General features: G+C 35.6%; 3 protein-coding genes across 3 annotated transcripts in view; 1 reads left to right on the top strand and 2 right to left on the bottom strand.

The window, feature by feature from the left end:
- The first annotated feature begins 2,085 nt into the window (after positions 1-2,085).
- LOC108995210 (protein FAR-RED IMPAIRED RESPONSE 1-like) lies at positions 2,086-4,233 on the top strand. The gene has a single exon (XM_018970726.1). The coding sequence runs from the start codon at positions 2,086-2,088 to the stop codon at positions 4,231-4,233; it is 2,148 nt and encodes a 715-aa protein (XP_018826271.1).
- Positions 4,234-4,697: 464 nt separating this feature from the next.
- Positions 4,698-7,077, bottom strand: LOC108995211. Its single transcript, XM_018970727.2, has 3 exons — positions 6,774-7,077; positions 5,177-5,237; positions 4,698-5,099 (listed from the first exon to the last, which is right to left on the bottom strand). Exons 1-3 carry the CDS (start codon positions 7,075-7,077, stop codon positions 5,021-5,023), a joined length of 444 nt encoding a protein of 147 aa, XP_018826272.1. The 3' UTR covers positions 4,698-5,020.
- Positions 7,078-9,554: 2,477 nt separating this feature from the next.
- Positions 9,555-18,186, bottom strand: part of LOC108995215 (putative ankyrin repeat protein RF_0381) — a 29,321-nt gene continuing 20,689 nt past the window's right edge. The window contains exons 7-13 of the mRNA XM_018970730.2: positions 16,647-16,772; positions 13,632-13,784; positions 12,793-12,864; positions 11,772-11,873; positions 10,566-10,736; positions 10,394-10,473; positions 9,555-10,131 (exon numbers count right to left, since the gene is read on the bottom strand). Coding sequence (XP_018826275.1) covers positions 10,047-10,131; positions 10,394-10,473; positions 10,566-10,736; positions 11,772-11,873; positions 12,793-12,864; positions 13,632-13,784; positions 16,647-16,772 — 789 coding nt within the window. The 3' untranslated portion in view covers positions 9,555-10,046. The remainder of the gene's footprint in view (positions 10,132-10,393; positions 10,474-10,565; positions 10,737-11,771; positions 11,874-12,792; positions 12,865-13,631; positions 13,785-16,646; positions 16,773-18,186) is intronic.

Here is an 18,186-nt window from a genome sequence, read left to right on the forward strand (position 1 = left end):
TTGTTGGTCTTTATCTCTCAATCATGTTGAAATTGAACTTGACTCTATGACTGTTATTTCTTGGTGGCGTAGTAAAAGATGTGGGGTTTGGTACTTGGAGGACTTCTGGGAAGAAGTTCTTGATATCATGAATTCTATGACCTGCTCTATTCACCACATTTTTCAAGAGGGAAATAAAGTGGCAGATTGGTTAGCCAAAAATGGAGCTTCTAGTAACGATTCAGCTTTCTCCCATTTGATGGAGACTCCCTGAATGTTGCGTGGCCTTATTTGCATGGACTATTCCGGGATACCTTCGCTTCATATTACTTAGCCTTGTTTTGTCTTTTCTTGTGGTTTTGTCGTTTCTTGTTGAATTATTTTTTATGGTTGTTGGTTTTCTTTTGGTATGCTGGGATTTTTTGCTATACCCCAGAAGATGCTTGTTTTTTGTAACCACGGTTTTCCTCCGCCACAAGTGAGGGCTATTAATAAAATTGGGGAGGAGTCACTCTTGGACAGGTGACTCTAACTCTTTAATAAAAAAAAATTAAAAAAAAATGGCCATTGAAAAATGTGATTTTATTAAATTCAACCCAAGTGATCTGATTTAGCAAGGAGATCTGATAGTCCTGTTAGATATAATAAAGCTCGAATAATTGACCCAAAGAGTTAGAAAATAATAAGGTTATAGAGCATAGTACATGACCATAAACCTTGAAAATCCCAAATCCCAATAGCTATGTTCCTTATTAGAAATTATATTTATAATTATGAAATGTGTAAATACTATATAATTATTTTGAAAGAAATGAGTATATACGAGATTTAAATAAAAAATAATAATTTTTTAATAATGAACTTCACTCGCTTTCAAAATGATTGCGCAGTATTTATATACTTTATAACTGTATATATCATTACTTCTTACTTATACACCATTTATGATGATGTTGTAAAAAACTCAAAAACAAAAATTAAAAAAATATATAATTTTATTAATACTCATTTTTTTAATCATTAAATAAAATAAAATATAAAATATAAATAAATAATAAATAAATAAATAATAATAAGATAGTTACGCTATCATTGCTCATATTATTTTGTTATGGAAAATGCTACTCATCCCGCACTCACGTCCCGTTCGGGCATCCCTCTCGACGTGGCAATTAAAATGTAAAAAGTCAAATGAATAAAATAAGGGGATGAAAACACACGGGCAAAGAACGCACCCCCCGCACCCCCCGCACTCTTTCTCCAGAACGAACGTCCCGCACCCTTCCTTCGCGAATACCCTTCGCGAGCAGAGAACCCGTTCGGACCCAGACCCCGAGAGCAGAGAACCCGTTCCGACCTCATCTCCCTTTCCTCCATCTCCGACCTCTCATCACCGACCTCTATTTCATTTTTTTTTCCTCACCTAGACCCCGCGCAGCGCTCTCTGCGTCGTCTCCCACCCGTCTACCCCGTTCGGCGCAGCCATCTCCCCCAGCCCCACGAGTTTGAGCACCACCAGTCTCTCGGCCATCTCTCCGTCGTCGGACCCGTTGTATTTGTTTCCCAGCAGTTCCATTTTCCCAGCATTGCTGTTTCCCACTGCAACATGTCCGAAGGTTTATTAATTTTTTTTTTGTGGTTTGTCTGGGATTCGTATTTTCTTCTAAGCTATGTTGTTATTATCTCAATGTATTGTATTAAGGAAGGGAAATAAAACAGAAAGATGAAGAAATTTGTGAAACAAGAAATTGCACTTTACATGTTTGTGCAAATGCTTGTGAAAACCGAAAATCAATATATCTCACTAATTCTCCGTAGTGGTTATGTTCAGCATCAATGCATTTACACAGATTGTCGTCAATGATGAACACAGCTTGATTAAAAATGAAAAAGAAAAAGTCTTGATCTCCCTATGCTATTTTATTATACAATAGATACTTGGCTGAATGTAATATTTCCATTTTATTCAAGTCTAATAAGTTGTGGAGAATAGCTGATCCGTACATAGAATAGCTGATGTGATGAATTTCAAGACTTATGCCAAATCCTTTATTTTAATATCCTTGTTTCACATGTTTTATATTTGCAGAGAATTTGAACGTTGCAATGGATGCCGATATAGAATTTTCAAATAATGAGTGTGATGAGGTAGAAATTGATAAGGAGATTGGAGGTGATGAAACAATTGAAGAACCTACGGTTGGAATGCAATTTTCATCTGTAGAAGAAGTGCATGCTTATTATATGAAGTATGGTAAGAAGAAAGGGTTTGGGGTATCCAAAAGGAATATTAGACAGGATGACGATGGGATAGTAAGATGGTTTTGCTTGGCATGCGCGCGAGGAGGCATATCAAAGAGTACGGTTGCCAATGTTATGAAACCAAGACAAACTGTAAAGATGGGATGTAAGGCTAGAATTAATGCGGTATTAAATGTTGAAGGTGGATATATTATATCTAAAGTGATATTGGATCACGTCCACGCCTGTAGTCCGGGGAAGGCAAGACATTTTAGATACTTTAAGAAGGTTGATGCTCGTGTTGCCAAGAGGCTTGAAATAAATGACGAGGCAGGTATAAGGTTGTCCAAAAATTTTAAGTCTTTGGTTGTTGAGGCGGGGGGTTATGAGAATTGCGCATTCGGGGAGAATGAGTGTCGAAAATACATTGACAAAGCACGACTACTTCGCCTCGGGGTTGGAGGTGGTGTAGCTCTATGTAACTATTTCGAAGATATGCAAAAAAGAAATCCGGAGTTTTATTATAAGATTGACGTTGACAATGAAATGCGGTTGAAGAATGTGTTTTGGGCAGACGCTCGGAGTAGAGTTGTGTATGAATCATTCGGGGATGTTATTACATTTGATACAACATATCTCACTAATGCTTATAAAATGCCTTTTGCACTGTTTGTGGGTGTGAACCACCATGGACAGTCAATCCTACTCGGTTGCAGATTGATATCCAATGAGGACGCAGATACATTTGAGTGGTTGTTTCAGTCATGGTTGCAGTGTATGAATAACCAACCGCCAAACGCAATCATCACAGACCAAGACAAGGCCATGAAAATTGCAATATCGAGGGTGTTTCCAACTTCTAGGCATCGATTCTGCTTATGGCATATAATGAAAAAACTTCCTGAGAAATTTGGCTCACATTGTCGATACGGGGAAATTAAGAGTACCATACATAGATGCGTATATGACTCTTTCAGTCAGCATGAGTTTGATGAACATTGGTGCCGTATGCTCGATACATATCATTTGCATGAGAATGCATGGTTAGTATCACTGTATAGTGATCGACATTATTGGGTGCCGGCCTGTGTTAGAGACACATTCTGGGCAGGAATGTCAACCACACAGCGAAGTGAAGGAATGAATGCATTTTTTGACGACTATGTTCACTCTAGAACTACTCTGAAGCAATTTGTTGACCAGTATGATTCGGCCCTTAGGAGGAAGGTAGAGAATGAAGCAATTGCTAACTTCAATTCCTTTAACACGGACATTCCTTGCATCAGTCGCTATCCTCTTGAGAAGCAATTTCAAAGTGCATATACTCTTGCTAAATTCAAAGAGGTACAAGAGAAATTGCGAGGATTTCTATATTTGACTACTAAGGAGATGGGGTGTGAGGATGGTAGATATATGTTCGTTGTTGTGGATGAGATTCAAGTTGGTAATGACTTATTAAAACGTGTAACATTTAATGTGGAAGTTGATCAAGATCCCCTTGATGTGAAATGCAGTTGTAAGTTATTTGAGTTTAGGGGTATTTTGTGTAGACACACTCTCCGTGTCTTAACTCAAATGGGCCAACATACAATACCATCAAAATACATCTTAGATCGGTGGAGGAAAGATATTAAGCGAAAATACACCTTCGTGAAAAGTAGTTATGACACTACTAGCATCGACGATGCACGAAGGTACGACAGGATCCAAAATTGTTTCTATGAACTGTGTTCCAATGCTTCAAAGGCTGAGAGCAGTTGTGTTAAATTGATTAGTCAGATAGAACAGTTGAAGACACGGTACCCTGGTATCGCTGATCATGATACTAGCAACACAGTTGATACAACTCCTTCGACGGAGGCTTCAACCCCTAGAGTTATTAGTCCTTTGGTAGTTCGGAGTAAGGGAAGACCACCGTCTAAGAGAAAAGTGCACCCCACTGAGAAGAGTATTAAGAAATCGAGTACGAAAAGGCGATTGCACAACAACCAAGCTGAGGTTCATTTTTATTAATTTTGTATACTAAATTTACAATTCACTTGGTCTTGAATATTTTTGTAGTTTTTTTTTTAATTTATTTTTAATTTATACTTTTAACACTAGGATGAACAAAGTCAAGTTTGGACACATGCGCCGGAATTTTTTTCAACTCCTTCAACTGCTCATCACTCACAGGTAATGTAAAAATAAAATATTTTGATAATTTTTTTACTGAATTGTGTTACTACTGACAATATTTTTTATGCCTTTATAGGACAACATTACGGAAGCTTTTCATCAAGACTTCAGTTATTTTTGATTGGTAGTTGCCATGAGACAAATTTGTACTTGGGATATTATTGAACTAATTTTTGTATTGACGTGTTTAGATCATTACTTGTAATATTGGGATTGTATTGAATCTGTTTTTGTAATCGTCATTTTTATAATAGTTTCTTGATGCAATATCATAATCATACTCATGACATTGAAATTGCTTCAAAACAAGCCTAAACAAGGTACCCATAACATTGAAATTAACTTCAAAGATTACATATTGTCTTAGCATTTCCCTCAAAATAAGCCTACACAAAGTACCCATGACATTGAAATTAACTTCAAAGATTACATATTCAAACATTACATATTGTCTTAGAATTTCCTCCAAAAAATAAGCCTAAACAAAGTACCCATGACATTGAAATTACTAAAATTACAATGACTCTCTCAACATTTCTCTTGCGCCTCTCAATCTCTATTTCTAGTCGACGTCGAGTTGTTTGGACATCCATTGCTAGTTGTATCTTTTCAATTTCGGTTTTCAAACGGTTGATTTTCTTCTCCCCATATGGTAGTATTTCTGGGTCATACCAACAAAAATATCCGCAAGAATACCCAGCCTGCAAAATCAGCCAACACATTAGGAAACAAGGATTAACATTCACTTTATAGCAAACAAGATTTAGATTTGAGATACCTGAAAGTTTTGACACGTGAAAAATCGATGCCCGTCATTATCCTCCGTATGCGCAGTTCGTCTGCATGCTTTAATACCACAAAAGCATATTGGGTATTCATTTTGACAAGTGTTCTTTGAGCGTGAGATATTGCTAGTGCTACTACGTGCTTCCGACATTATAGAATATCTAGTCTCGTGCAGGAAGAGCTATCTAGCTCGGGTTCAGATATGCTTTTCTTCATTAATTGAAAAAATAGTAGACAACACATCTAGCTTATAAATTAACATCAACTAATAAATTAACAAATATCATATTTCAGAATGCATGACCGTGAGAGCAAATATACATGGAGTTGAAGGAAAATCACATGACTGAAGATGAAAAGCGTTAAGATATAAAATAAATAATAAAATTTATCTATTCTTGTAAATTTTTTAGACATATGTTTAGTTCATATAATATCAGGGCTGTATAGCTCACAACTCTTATATGATCCTACTATAGCCTCGTCTTCCACTTTCTTGTCATGTGCAGCTCCTTTTTCAACCCCAAACCTTACTCTTGATCTCTATCAAGCTTGACAGCTCAAATTATCTTCTTTGGAATTCTCAATTTCTTTTGATTTTTCGTAGCCTTGATCTGATCGACATTATTGATGGTACCGATCCTTGCCTTCAGAAATATCAACTTGATTCTAAAGGAAATGCCACTACTACTAAGTCCAGATTTTGTTCTCTGGCAAAATATATATTAGTATCTCTTGTATAGTTGTATTGCTTAATTGCTACACTTTCTAATGCAGTTATCTCCTCCGTGTATAATCTAAATACCACCCAATATGAGATTCACATGAAAAAATTAGTTTTTTAACGGTAGACCCCGGCCACTCTTTTTCAAAGAGAGTGTGAGAGGCTTATACGCCGTCCTAAGACTGTATTTATGTGATCCTGATTCGCCTCAAGATCATTTATGACTATCTATTAGAACTATTTTAATTAAATTACTTCCATAATTCCATCAAAATGTTGAAACCAGCTTGATGAAAGAAAGATTAATTCATGGTGCAATTACGTACTATTGATTCTTATTAATTATACGAATTAGTAATGGTTTAATTACTTATACTAAGTACTCAAGCTTAGCTAAAATTAATCTCTAGACGCCTGCCTAGCTTCTAATCAAACAATTTTATTTTTGGGTGTATTATCACAGCAGGCGACAACTACAGAGAATAAGTACGGGGGACTCGTGCCAAAGAAAAAGCCATTGATTTCAAATGTAAATCATCAACACTACTTCCACATCTCCAAACATGCATATATATATATATATATAACAAATCTAGTAAAATCACTAGCTTAATTTACCCAACCCATTTTGATTTTCGATTTTCACAAGCATTTGCACAAACATGTAAAGTGCAATTTCTTGTTTCACAAATTTCTTCATCTTTTTATTTTATTTCCCTTCCTTAGTACAATACATTGAGATAATAACAATATAGCTCAGCAGAAAATACGAATCCCAGACAAACCAAAAAAATAATAATAATAATAATAAGCCTTCGGACATCAATTGCAGGGAAACTGAGAAAGGGAAACAAATACAACAGACCTTGGGTCCGACGACGGAGAGATGGTAGAGAGACTGGTGGTGCTCGAACTCGTGGGGCTGGGGGAGATGGCTGCGCCGAACGGGGTAGACGGGTGGGAGATGATGCAGAGAGCGTTGTGCGGGGTCTGGGTGAGGAAAAAAAAAATGAAATAGAGGTCGGAGATGAGAGGTCGGAGATGGAGGAAAGGGAGATGAGGTCGGAACGGGTTCTCTGCTCGCGAAGGGTATTCGCGAAGGAAGGGTGCGGGACGTTCGTTCTGGAGAAAGGGTGCGGGGGGTGCGTTCTCTGCCCGTGGGTTTTCATCCCCTTATTTTATTCATTTGACTTTTTACATTTTAATTGCCACGTCGAGCGGGATGCCCGAACGGGACGTGAGTGCGGGATGAGTAGCATTTTCCTTTTGTTATACATATATCCGGCCCTAACTACGGGTGCTAGGTAGGTCCCTATAATCAACTTGCCAAGCATACTCTCACCCACTCCCTAAAGGAGGTACCAAGCAAGCAGATGACGTACAAATTGTATAACCAAGCGGGTAGCTTGCCTAGGTTTCACTTGCCCAAATTCTAGACATATTTTCCATCACCTTCTCCTCAAGCCTTCTTCTTCTTGGGTCTCTACAGCCGACAACCAAGGTCTCTATGCAAACCAATAGCCAAGCCGAGGTCGCAAGTAAGGGACTCTGCAACCCACGACCTAGTTGTGGTCGTGGGTAAGGGGTTTACAACCCACAATCACGACTTTGTAAATGGGTCTTTGTGCAAAAACACAGCCAAGCCATGATCGTGCGTAAGGGGGTCTGCATTAGTGCATACCATCTTTCTTCTTTTTTTTTTTTTTTTTTTTTTCAAAGAAGAAAATTATAGTTGGACCTACGTAATGAGAGTTTGATCTACGACTTGAGATTTGAATATCAAAAGTGAGGAAATGGATCTTAAGATTTAAGAGTTGAATCTTAAATATAGGGTTTAGTTTGGACTACGGCTACATTTGGGTAGCAAATTCTTCTCAACACTCTTCAAGTATTCTCGTATTTATAAAAATAATTCACATGTCAAACAACTTAAAATACTCTCAATGGGACCCACAAACTCACTTCAATCTCTACTCATAACTATTCACAAACATTTTATAATATTTATCACTATTATATATAAATAAAAAATAAAATCACTATAATATTTATCACTATTATATATAAATAAAAAATAATTTCACCATAATATTTATTTATATTATATATAAATAAAAAATAAAATCACTATAATATTTATCTCTATTAAATATAAATAAAAAATAAAATCACTATAACATTTATCACTATTATATATAAATAAAATCATCATTAAAAAAAATCAATCATTGATGGGACCCACATATTTTTCAATTATATATCCAAAAATCAACAACTCAACATATTTCATACATCAAAACAACTCAAAATACTCTCAATGAGACCCACAAACCCATGTCAATCTCTATTCATAACTATTCACAAATATTCTCAACACTTCTTAGGTATTCCCACTACCCAAACGTAACCTACGTAGTGAGCTAAAAAATCCACCTGCCCATTGGAGGGGACGTGTGAACAGGAGGTTTGGGTGGAGTGGAAAATGACAATCTCGAGCCTCCATATCCTCTTTTCAATGACTTTTAGGGTACGTTTGAATCTAAACACATCTCAATTTATCACTATAATTTTTTTTTAAATTTCAATACAAAATATAATAAATAATTTAATTTTTTTTAATTTTAAAATTTTAAAATAGTAATAATATTAAAAAATAATATTCTAATAATATTTTATCATCTCAAATCAACTTATTTCAACATCCAAACGCAGCCTTAGTTAATCACAATTAGGTATCTAGAGCCTCCATATCCTCTTTCAATGACTTTTCTTCTTTTTCTTAAGCATCTTCAATGGATTAGTCAAAACTAAATGACACTTTTGATGAATATGAAATAAATTTGACTTTTGACTATTCCATTCACATAAATCTCCACGTTAGAATATCTATTTTTTTCTTTATATAACAATAAAATAATATAAAATAAATCTGATTTTGTCTATTCACACCAAATCCTCATATTGAATTATCCATTTATTCATTATATAGTAATAAGTAAATAATTAAAAAAATATTTTTTTAATTATTAATTTAATTTAATTTATCATATTTTATCATTCTACCTATTATATATTAATTAGTAATCATATTCTAATTAAATTATGTTAATTAGTAATCATTTTCTAAACAAAACAAAAAAGGTCTAGTACCATGCGAGGCCCCAGCACATGAGCTGTGCATTAATGATTTTTTTTCTTTTTTTTTAGTAAACTGAAGCCGTGCATTAATAGTCACTTAGAAAATATAGACATTGAAAGTAATTAATTTACTTCAAGTCGTGCCCCCCAAATAGTTTATATACTTGAAGTCGTGCCCCCCAAATAACACCTAGTAATATTACTTTCATTCAACTTGAAAGTAGACATGAAAGTATAGAGAGAAATAAATGATAAATTATACATTTAGTGAATCTCCAGTAACTAGCAAATTTGAAAATGATTTTAGTGTTTATGTAGTAGCTAAAGTCTAAATATTTAGATTTTAACTAATTCATTGTGATGATATTTTGAGGTCTCATAGCTGAAAATGCTATGTATTTAGCTTATTGCAAATCTATTGAGGATGCTCCCTTTGGAATGTACTTTTTTTAAATTGGTCCACATCAAACCATGTCTGCTGTCAAGTACATCGTGAACATGTCAATCGTAAAAAAGTTTCCCAACACAAGTATCTTTTATACTAACTAATGTGTTTGGCTTTCACATAAATAGTGCATTTGGTGTGTCAGTAAATAAGCATGCAAATAGAGTTTTTACAAACCTAAATACAGGAGGGTACTTATGTCTGGTTTCAGACCAACGCCAATCAATTCAATGAGCACTGTGGATCATGGGTTTCCAAGGTTTTCCCTCAATTGTAGACTGTAGTACCAATGCTGTAAGTTGTCCCTGGTTGTCTTAAACGGGCTTCTTCCCTTGGCAGGCTGTTGAATGCATGAGCCTTTTAATAGATTATTCGGAACCTTTTGATTCGGTTGGACTCTAACCAGTCTAAGAAATCTTACAATAAGGTTTTTGATGTTAAACTGGCTGAAATAATTGTGATTCTCTACCAAAACAGTGAACAATTCTCATTGATAAACTATAACAGTTTTTTTTTTGATACAGTTTCCATGTATGTCCGGTATGACCCTTACAGCTATTTATCCACACAAAACTCCAGTTCCTCTTTCTTGATTGGTGATTTGGTACCATGAAACTTCCTCCCAGCTTCAACAGCTTCCCTGTAGAAGTCGCAGGTACTCAGAGCATGTATTTGATTGATGACATAAATTTTGCAGTCCCTCTTAAAGTGTAAGATGTCCCAAGTAAACGAAACTCTTCAACAATTAGCTCATTTCATGGAATCGATAAAGAGAACAATAAATGATTTTGTTCTTTTCTTTTCTTTTTATTTTTATTTTTATTTTTCATTTTGTAATGTAGTCATCGGCATGCCAAAACCAAGTCCTAAGTAAATCCAGAGATGGTGAACGTGATCACTACCTGAAGGCATGCACAAGTTCCTTATTTTCGGGGTCAAGCTGCACTCCCTCATAAAAAGAGTTGGCTGCTTCATCAAACCTCTGCAATAATAAGAGAAACAAATAACATCAGACCACAAAGACCAATTCGTTGTTTCAAATGCCATGGACCAGAAGCGAATATGAAAACATGCCTGCAATAAGCGTAAAGCTGCACCTTCCCGGTAGCAAGCTTTCGGCCAATCTGGCCTTAATGCTCGGCAGGCCTTTGCATCATCTAAGGCATGCTCAGCTTGACCCATGCGTATCCAACAAAGGCTCCGATTGGAAAACAAAGTAGCATCAGTGGGGTCTAAATCAACTGCCTGAATATGCATCCCAAACAATTACAATTTACAGTCAAAGAACTGAAAGCTCACGTTTAAGATATGCATCTGTGAATAAGGAAACAAATTTTGCCACTGATATCTATAACACATAATTTTTCATAGTAAAAGCTTCTTTGTTTCTATTAGGCCACGTCATCCATTCTTGCAGTAAATATAAATTGATTATTTAAATTTCAAATAATAGAATAGCATACAGAAGATGGTATATCTACTACCAATGGAGCACTAAAAATATCAATCACCAGCTAGATTCTGTCAGAAGAATAGTCATGAGAAGTTTAATTAAGTCTCATTCACCTATTTGGTAAGTGAAGAGGTTAATTAGTTTCTTTGAAAATGCGCTAAATTATTATTATTTTTTTATTGGCACTGGGTGTCCAAGAACAAAGTCTCAACTAATCCTGGGGGTGCACAGACCTTCGGCAAGGAATTTCCCGCAAATGCACTTCAGGTAATTCAATGAGAAGTTGCCCCCCGTCAGATAGTCCCTAGAAATTATTTGCACGAAAGAGGATCCTTAGACTTGGAGGGAGCATACCACCAAGACCAAAGCTTTTACCAGTTGAGCCACACCCGTAATGCGCTAAATTATATTGGTATATTGGTGACTGACCATGAAATATGCTTTCTAGTCAAACAATAAACCGATAAGTTACCCCAACAATGTTCTATATAGAAAGAGAAATACTTTAGCAACAAATTGATTACACATAAGTAATCCCACAAATTGAAGTAGTTTCATGCGGTTCATTAGATTGTAAAGTTATTTTTATTATAAAATAGATCTAACGGATCATATGAAACCACATCATTTTGTGGGATTGCTTTTGTGTAATCTCTTTGTGGCTATAGCAGTCCTCATATAGAAATGTGTTCTCTACCATAAGATGAAAATTAGCATCAACCAAGAGCACGACCAAATACAGAGACATAGGGTTGCAGCCGAAAAGGAAAATTTTCAACAGTAAAAGGGAGAGAATATTGAATTAGTCAAAGGAGAGAAGTATGAACTTGTGTATAAGCATCTACAGCAGTATGATAATCTTTTCTTTTGAAAGCATCATCTGCTCTACATTTTGCTTCTGCAGCTTTCTTCTTTGCTTCTGGTGCCACCTGAAACGTTGAACATTCATCACATCGGCAAGCACAACGGTAAAAGTATTCCAACAGAATACTTTAACTCAGAAAGTTTAATATTTATGACTTCAGACAAAAAGTTTAATATCTCCATAATTCAATAAAAAATAAAAAAATACACAATAAATCCGAAGGATAAAAGACTTGCAAGTAATCACAAGGTGAAAGTAAGTCCAAATCCCTGTCAATGTTAGAGGGGAGAACCATTTCCTTGCTCACAATGATTGCAATGATCCCAAAGTGGCATCTTAAATTTCTTTTCATTAGCATTTCAATGCTTCTTCCACTGGAAAAAGTTTTCAATAAGGATTCCACTTCTTATAGAAAGTGCAGTATCATAAGAGATAAAACCAGTAATTGATTCATGGAAGTCTTTGATTCAGTCTTTTGGTGAATTGACATTACTTTTTTACAGGTAATGGTTGAACTGTGACGATCAGAGAGTAAAAACTAGAATATTGAATTTGAATTGAATTTATGACAGTAACTAGATTTGAATTAGATATATAATAATCTCATCTACAGAACATCCAGTGTAATCTTACCAACTTTTTTTTTTTATTGGCACCGTGTATCCGAGAACAGCGTCCCGACTAATCCCAAGGGTACACAGGCCCTCGGCAAGGAGTTTCCCACAAGTGCACCTCGGGTAATTTAAGGGAAAAATTCCCCAGTCTAGAGATTATTTACAGCCAAGAGAATTTGAATCTTAGACTTAGAGGGAGTATACTACCAAGACCAAGGCCTCCACTTGAGACAACCCCTAGGGGTTTTATCAAGAAAAAATAAAAGCTAAAAAGCATCCAATTTCAGACAACAGACAATCCAGAAAAGAATCTGAGCCGCAGTAAGTATAACAAACAGAAAGGTACATTAGAGAGTAAAAAACTGATACCTCAGGGAGACCTTGCTTTAGTAGATTGGTTTCCTTCGGCATATTAACATTGCTTTGATCCCTTGTTTCTTCCTGAAAATTTTCCCTTGAATGTTAATACAAGAATCTAAACTAGTACTGGATTTGGCAAACCAAATAGAAACTGATATAGACTGTAGTGACACCAGGTGTCTCTTCATTATTTGTTGCAAGTAATTATGGAATTGTTTATGTGTTGTCTGGGTTAGTCTTTTATTTTCATATTTCCTTCCATTCTTCAGTGGATTTTTTTTTTAGACACCTGGTGTCTAGGACAAAGTCTACTAATCCTGGGGGTGCACAACATTCTTTTTTATTGGCATCGGATGTCCAGAACAAAGTCTCGACTGATTCTGAGTGCACAGCATTCTTAAGTGGAAAATTTTCCTCCTTTCACTCAGTAATATAATCTCCGTTCCAAGGATAATTTGAGGTTCTTCTCATTATGTACCCAGAACTCCTTTCACAATGGCTTAAGAGCTCCAAATTCCTTTGAATGGAGAAAGAAACTCTTTTTGTTTTTCAAATAAAAAAGACAGTAGACATCTAGTCACTGGCACACTGCTATGCTTGTTATCAGGCCAAGAAACAATTCTTTATTTTTGGTGAGAAAGCTAATAAGGAAACATAGAGGTATTTTAAAATATTTATTTCGAAATCAAAATGCCCCACCAAGAGATCGCAAGGTTAGTCTTTAGTTTAAGCTAATATGATGTTTTGAATAAACACAATAGAGCCTATATAAATATGCACTCATTGAAAAATTGAAAAGCTTCCTTTCTTTCTCACATATCCAAAATTTCATGCCTCGATATTAGTACCTGTTGTTTGCTAGTTTCAGACTGCATATGCTCAAGTATTTCATCAACAGTCCAATTTGAAATGGTCTGAACTTTTGAAGTCAAAGGAAAAAGAATCTCAACGGCTCCTCGATTGCCTTGTGCAGCTGCAACCTGGATCGGCTTCAGACCATCCTGGTATGGCAAGAACATCTTTTTTAACAATACGCACCAAGAACATCCAATATCTATACTTACGAAAAAACATCAAATATGGGTATGATTTTAATTAATATTACTGTGAAGGAAACAACCAAAAATGGACTCATACAAGCAATCAATCAAAACGAATTGGTAATTATAAGGAGTCAAGGAGAGATGGTTAACAGGCTATCTCATAGAACTTTAGTAATGTTTCCTGACAGTCCACTTAGTACAGAATATAATCTGGATGCTTTGGCTCTAGCTATGATGAACTCAACCAAAACGTTTTTCCTATAATAGACCATTTGCAACTTAAAGGAAACCACTAACAAGATTATTTTGAAGAGGCCTCCAACTTGGAAAATGTTCCAATATTTGAAAGACCTCCAAGTTGGAAGTGTTGGGAAAGAAGACCAAAGTCATCCAGAAGATTGCACCACTTTGTTTTATAGCATATATTTAGAAGGAAAAGAAAAATATTTATTTTTTTCTTTGCTATTGAGGTGTTGCCTATTGAAAGATGGGTTTCCCAACCTACACTGAAAAAAAAAGCACCAGTTATAAGTTCTTAATGCACACTGGAGTATTGAAACAAATAAAAATAATTTATTAAAATAACCACAGGCAGTGTAACCAAAGCATGTGAAAGTAAGACGATCCTCTCCCTTCCCCCCTTCCCCCCAAAAAATATAAATGAATATTTAAATTAAGTATAGGTCCTAAAATTAAAGCGTAAATTAATAACAAGTTTAGTACACTGCACTTACATTTTTTGGTCATGGGAACAATTTAGGACACTGCACTAATGTTTTTGCACATGGAAACAAAAGATTTACCCACTCTTAGGGCATGTTTGGGGGGTGAGATGAGAATTTTGTGTTTTGTTTTAGTGTTTAAAATATTATGTTTTAGTATTATTATTGTATTGGGATTTGAAAAAATTGAATTGGGATTTAAAAAAGTTGAATTGTTTATTATATTTTATATGAGAATTTGAAAAATGTGTAATGATGAGATGAGATGAGATGAGAATTTTGTGTCTCATCCCACCTCCCAAACCTGCCCTAAGTCTTAATCAAGGATTGTTCATCATATAAATGTCATTTTTTTCTCTCTTTCAATTTTTTTTGAGATCACATATATGTAATCTGTTTTAATGAATAAAATAGAATTGACTATAATTACCAATACAATAGGAGGGGGTTGGACCCCAACAAACAACCCCAAATACATTTTACAGAGCAGGAAAAGGGAAACAATTGGGTAACGGAACCTACAATTCTGGTCCTATATTTTCTTGACATGTGGTCTTGAGAAAGGCTGTTGTGAAGGTGATTTGATGGGCTGCAGAACCCAATGCATTCAGATGCACGTTGGATCTGTTCGGGTTGAGGCGCTTGATCAGAATCTTTTCTCCTACATACTTGGATAGGAGAACTTTCGAAGGTAGCTCCCAACAAAAGCAGTTTCAGGAGGAGAATGAAACTCCTAGCAAAATGAAACAGAAGATGATCAGCAGCAGAGGAGAGAGGTGGCACATGGTGGCCAGATCTGGTTAAAAGGCAGGGTTGGTTGGTGGAGGTGGTGGAGCAGACACTCGGAGGCCTTCGATGGAGCACCTAAGGTGAGGACTAGTGGAATAGCACATATCTAAGTTTGAAAAGAAAAACAAGAAAATATACGAAAGAAAATCGAGAAAATAGGAGACCAAGGCCAGAAAGCCACTGGGCAGCTATGCGTGCCGATGACAGCCCGTTACCAACCATTGATCCAAAAGCCTTAGAATTGTTGAATACTAATTTGGTCAAACATTTAACCCAAGGATCATAACATTCCGCCACGCTTCCGAATCCAACATCCACGGTGGCCCACTCTATCGGCACTGACCAGGTAGTAGTCCTTTCCCTTTTGGCAATTCACTCATCTATCATAATTCAACAACTTAGGAAGATAGGGATATTCCAGAACTCTAAAAAGAAATAAATATAGGGATGGTATTAGGAAGGTTCATGGCATATTCCAGCAACGTCTTGTATGCCTAAATTCCTAAACCTAAGAAAATTTAAGAGGTTAGGAAAGCATTATGCCTAAGTTACTTAAAAAGGAAGATCAAATTGGAAGTATAATTTTCTTGCTAATGAGGACTAAAGAGACCGATCAAAAAATGAATAAAAAGTGTCAAAAGGTATCATCTTTATTTCTGTGGCGATCTCATTTTCTTACGAGTAATTTTGATAAGTAGAGGTTCAAGTATTCACAAATCTTTTTCTTTGGATTTTATTCTATTAAGTGTTTCAAAAATCAATTGAATTCTTGACCATATTATTTTCTTTTTTGGGTGAATGTTGTTAGTATATCAAATGCCCCTAGTGTTAACTAATGATGAGGAAGCCAAATGGGTAACTAATGATGAGTCAATAGTCACAATATGATGAATAGTCTTTTTTATTGAAAAAGTATGAGTTAAGTGTGGGAAAGTCAAATGATTAGAAATGGAAAATCAATAGAGAAGTGTTAGGTCTATACACAAATGATAGGAGACCTTTCATCTCCAAATTTTTTTTTTATCTTAATGTCAAAAAACCGAGTGGGTTTATACTGGTAATAAAGAAAATACAATGAAATGTCTTTTTAGCATGTGAAGCGTTGGGATAGGTCAAAGTAAAATGAAAAATAGATTAAAATGATGAGGTAGCTCAATATAATACAAAGAGGATGCTTCAGGGATTATATAGGTAATATATTTCATAAATTCCAACAGTAATGTAAAGACACTAGCACGAAAATATATGAGCATGCTGACTCAAGTATAACAGGTCAATTCGTGACTATATAACAGAAGTATAGCTTCACCTCGTCAGTGACATTTGGATCAGCTCCAGCTTTCAACAGACAGTTTATGATTTCTAAGCTCCCATTATCAGCAGCAATATGCAAAGGGGTTGCTCCACCAGCGCTAATATTTACTTTAGCGCCTGCCTATACATTAGAAAATGCAAACATTATTTTTTTGATAAGTAGAAAATGCAAACATTAGGGTTGCTGAAGAAAAGAACGCATAAAATGGCACAGAATCTAATTACCAGATTTATTTTGCAGATGCACATAAACAGAAGGATAGTTATCAGAACATTGAAATGATATCACATAGGTTCAAACATCAAACAAACGCTCTTTTAAATAAGCCCCAAGCTCTACTCTTTTATATATATAAGTAATACAAAATTCTGTAATTACAAAACTAAAAGGCATAGTCAGCAACACCCGGGCGCAACTTTATTATGGCTAAAAGGATAGCTTTATTGGGCCCATTGGCCCATAATGTTTGAAGGCCCAATTGGACATTTATTGGAATAAGTTGGCCTACACTTGAGTTGGATATTTAATGTAAATCCATTCCCGTGGAATAGCATTTGGAAGACAAAAGCTCCCTTAAAGGCACCCTTCTTTGTATGGACAGCTTCTTTGGGGAAGATTCTCATTACCGAGAACCTAAGGAAACAGCGAATCATAGTCTTGGATTGGTGTTGTTTGTGTAAAACGAGTGGAGAATCAATCGATCATCTATTAATTCATTGTTAGATTGCCATGACTTTGTGGAATGACTTTTTTGCAAGGGTGGGTGTAGCTTGGGTGATGCCAAGAAGGGTGATCCACCTCTTAACTTCATGGAGAGGTTTCCAAGGCACTTCTCAGATTGCCGCAATTTGGGAGATGGTTCCGATCTGCCATGGTGGTGTCTTTGGAGGGAGAGGAACGAGCGAAGCTTCCAAGGTCAAGAACGGTCATTGAATGAACTTACAACCTTTTTTTTACCACCTTGTTTCAATGGTCGATTGTAATAGATTTTTTTTTTTTTTTTTAAATTAATAAGAGATTTTATTACCAAGAATAGGCATAACCCAAATACAAGAAAGTATACAAGAGAAAATACCTACATACACTCAAGAAACTGAAAAAAGACTAAGGCCTCGTTTATTTATGCAGTTCACATGAGATGTTTTGTTGAAAGTTGAATAAAATATTGTTAGAATATAATTTTTTAATATTATTTTTATTTTGGGATTTGAAAAAGTTGAATTGTTTATTATATTTTGTATGAGTTTGGAAAAATTGTAATGATGAGATGAGATAAGATGTTTTATGTATCCAAACCGAGCCTAAAGCAAATCGAGAAAATCATCTCCATTCAAAATAAGAGCCTTAGCCCACAAACTCAAAGTACTAAAGAAAAACTCTCTAAGTTCTCCCATCGAGCGTTCTTTATCTTCGAAACACCTCCCATTCCTCTCCAACCATAAGCACCACATCAAACACAAGGGGCTCATCTTCCAAATGGCAGCGGCAGTTTGTCATCCCTCAAAACCTTTCCAACAAGCAAGAAAATCAACCA

The sequence above is a fragment of the Juglans regia genome, chromosome 11 (genome assembly GCF_001411555.2).
Source record: "Juglans regia cultivar Chandler chromosome 11, Walnut 2.0, whole genome shotgun sequence".
NCBI lineage: Eukaryota > Viridiplantae > Streptophyta > Magnoliopsida > Fagales > Juglandaceae > Juglans > Juglans regia.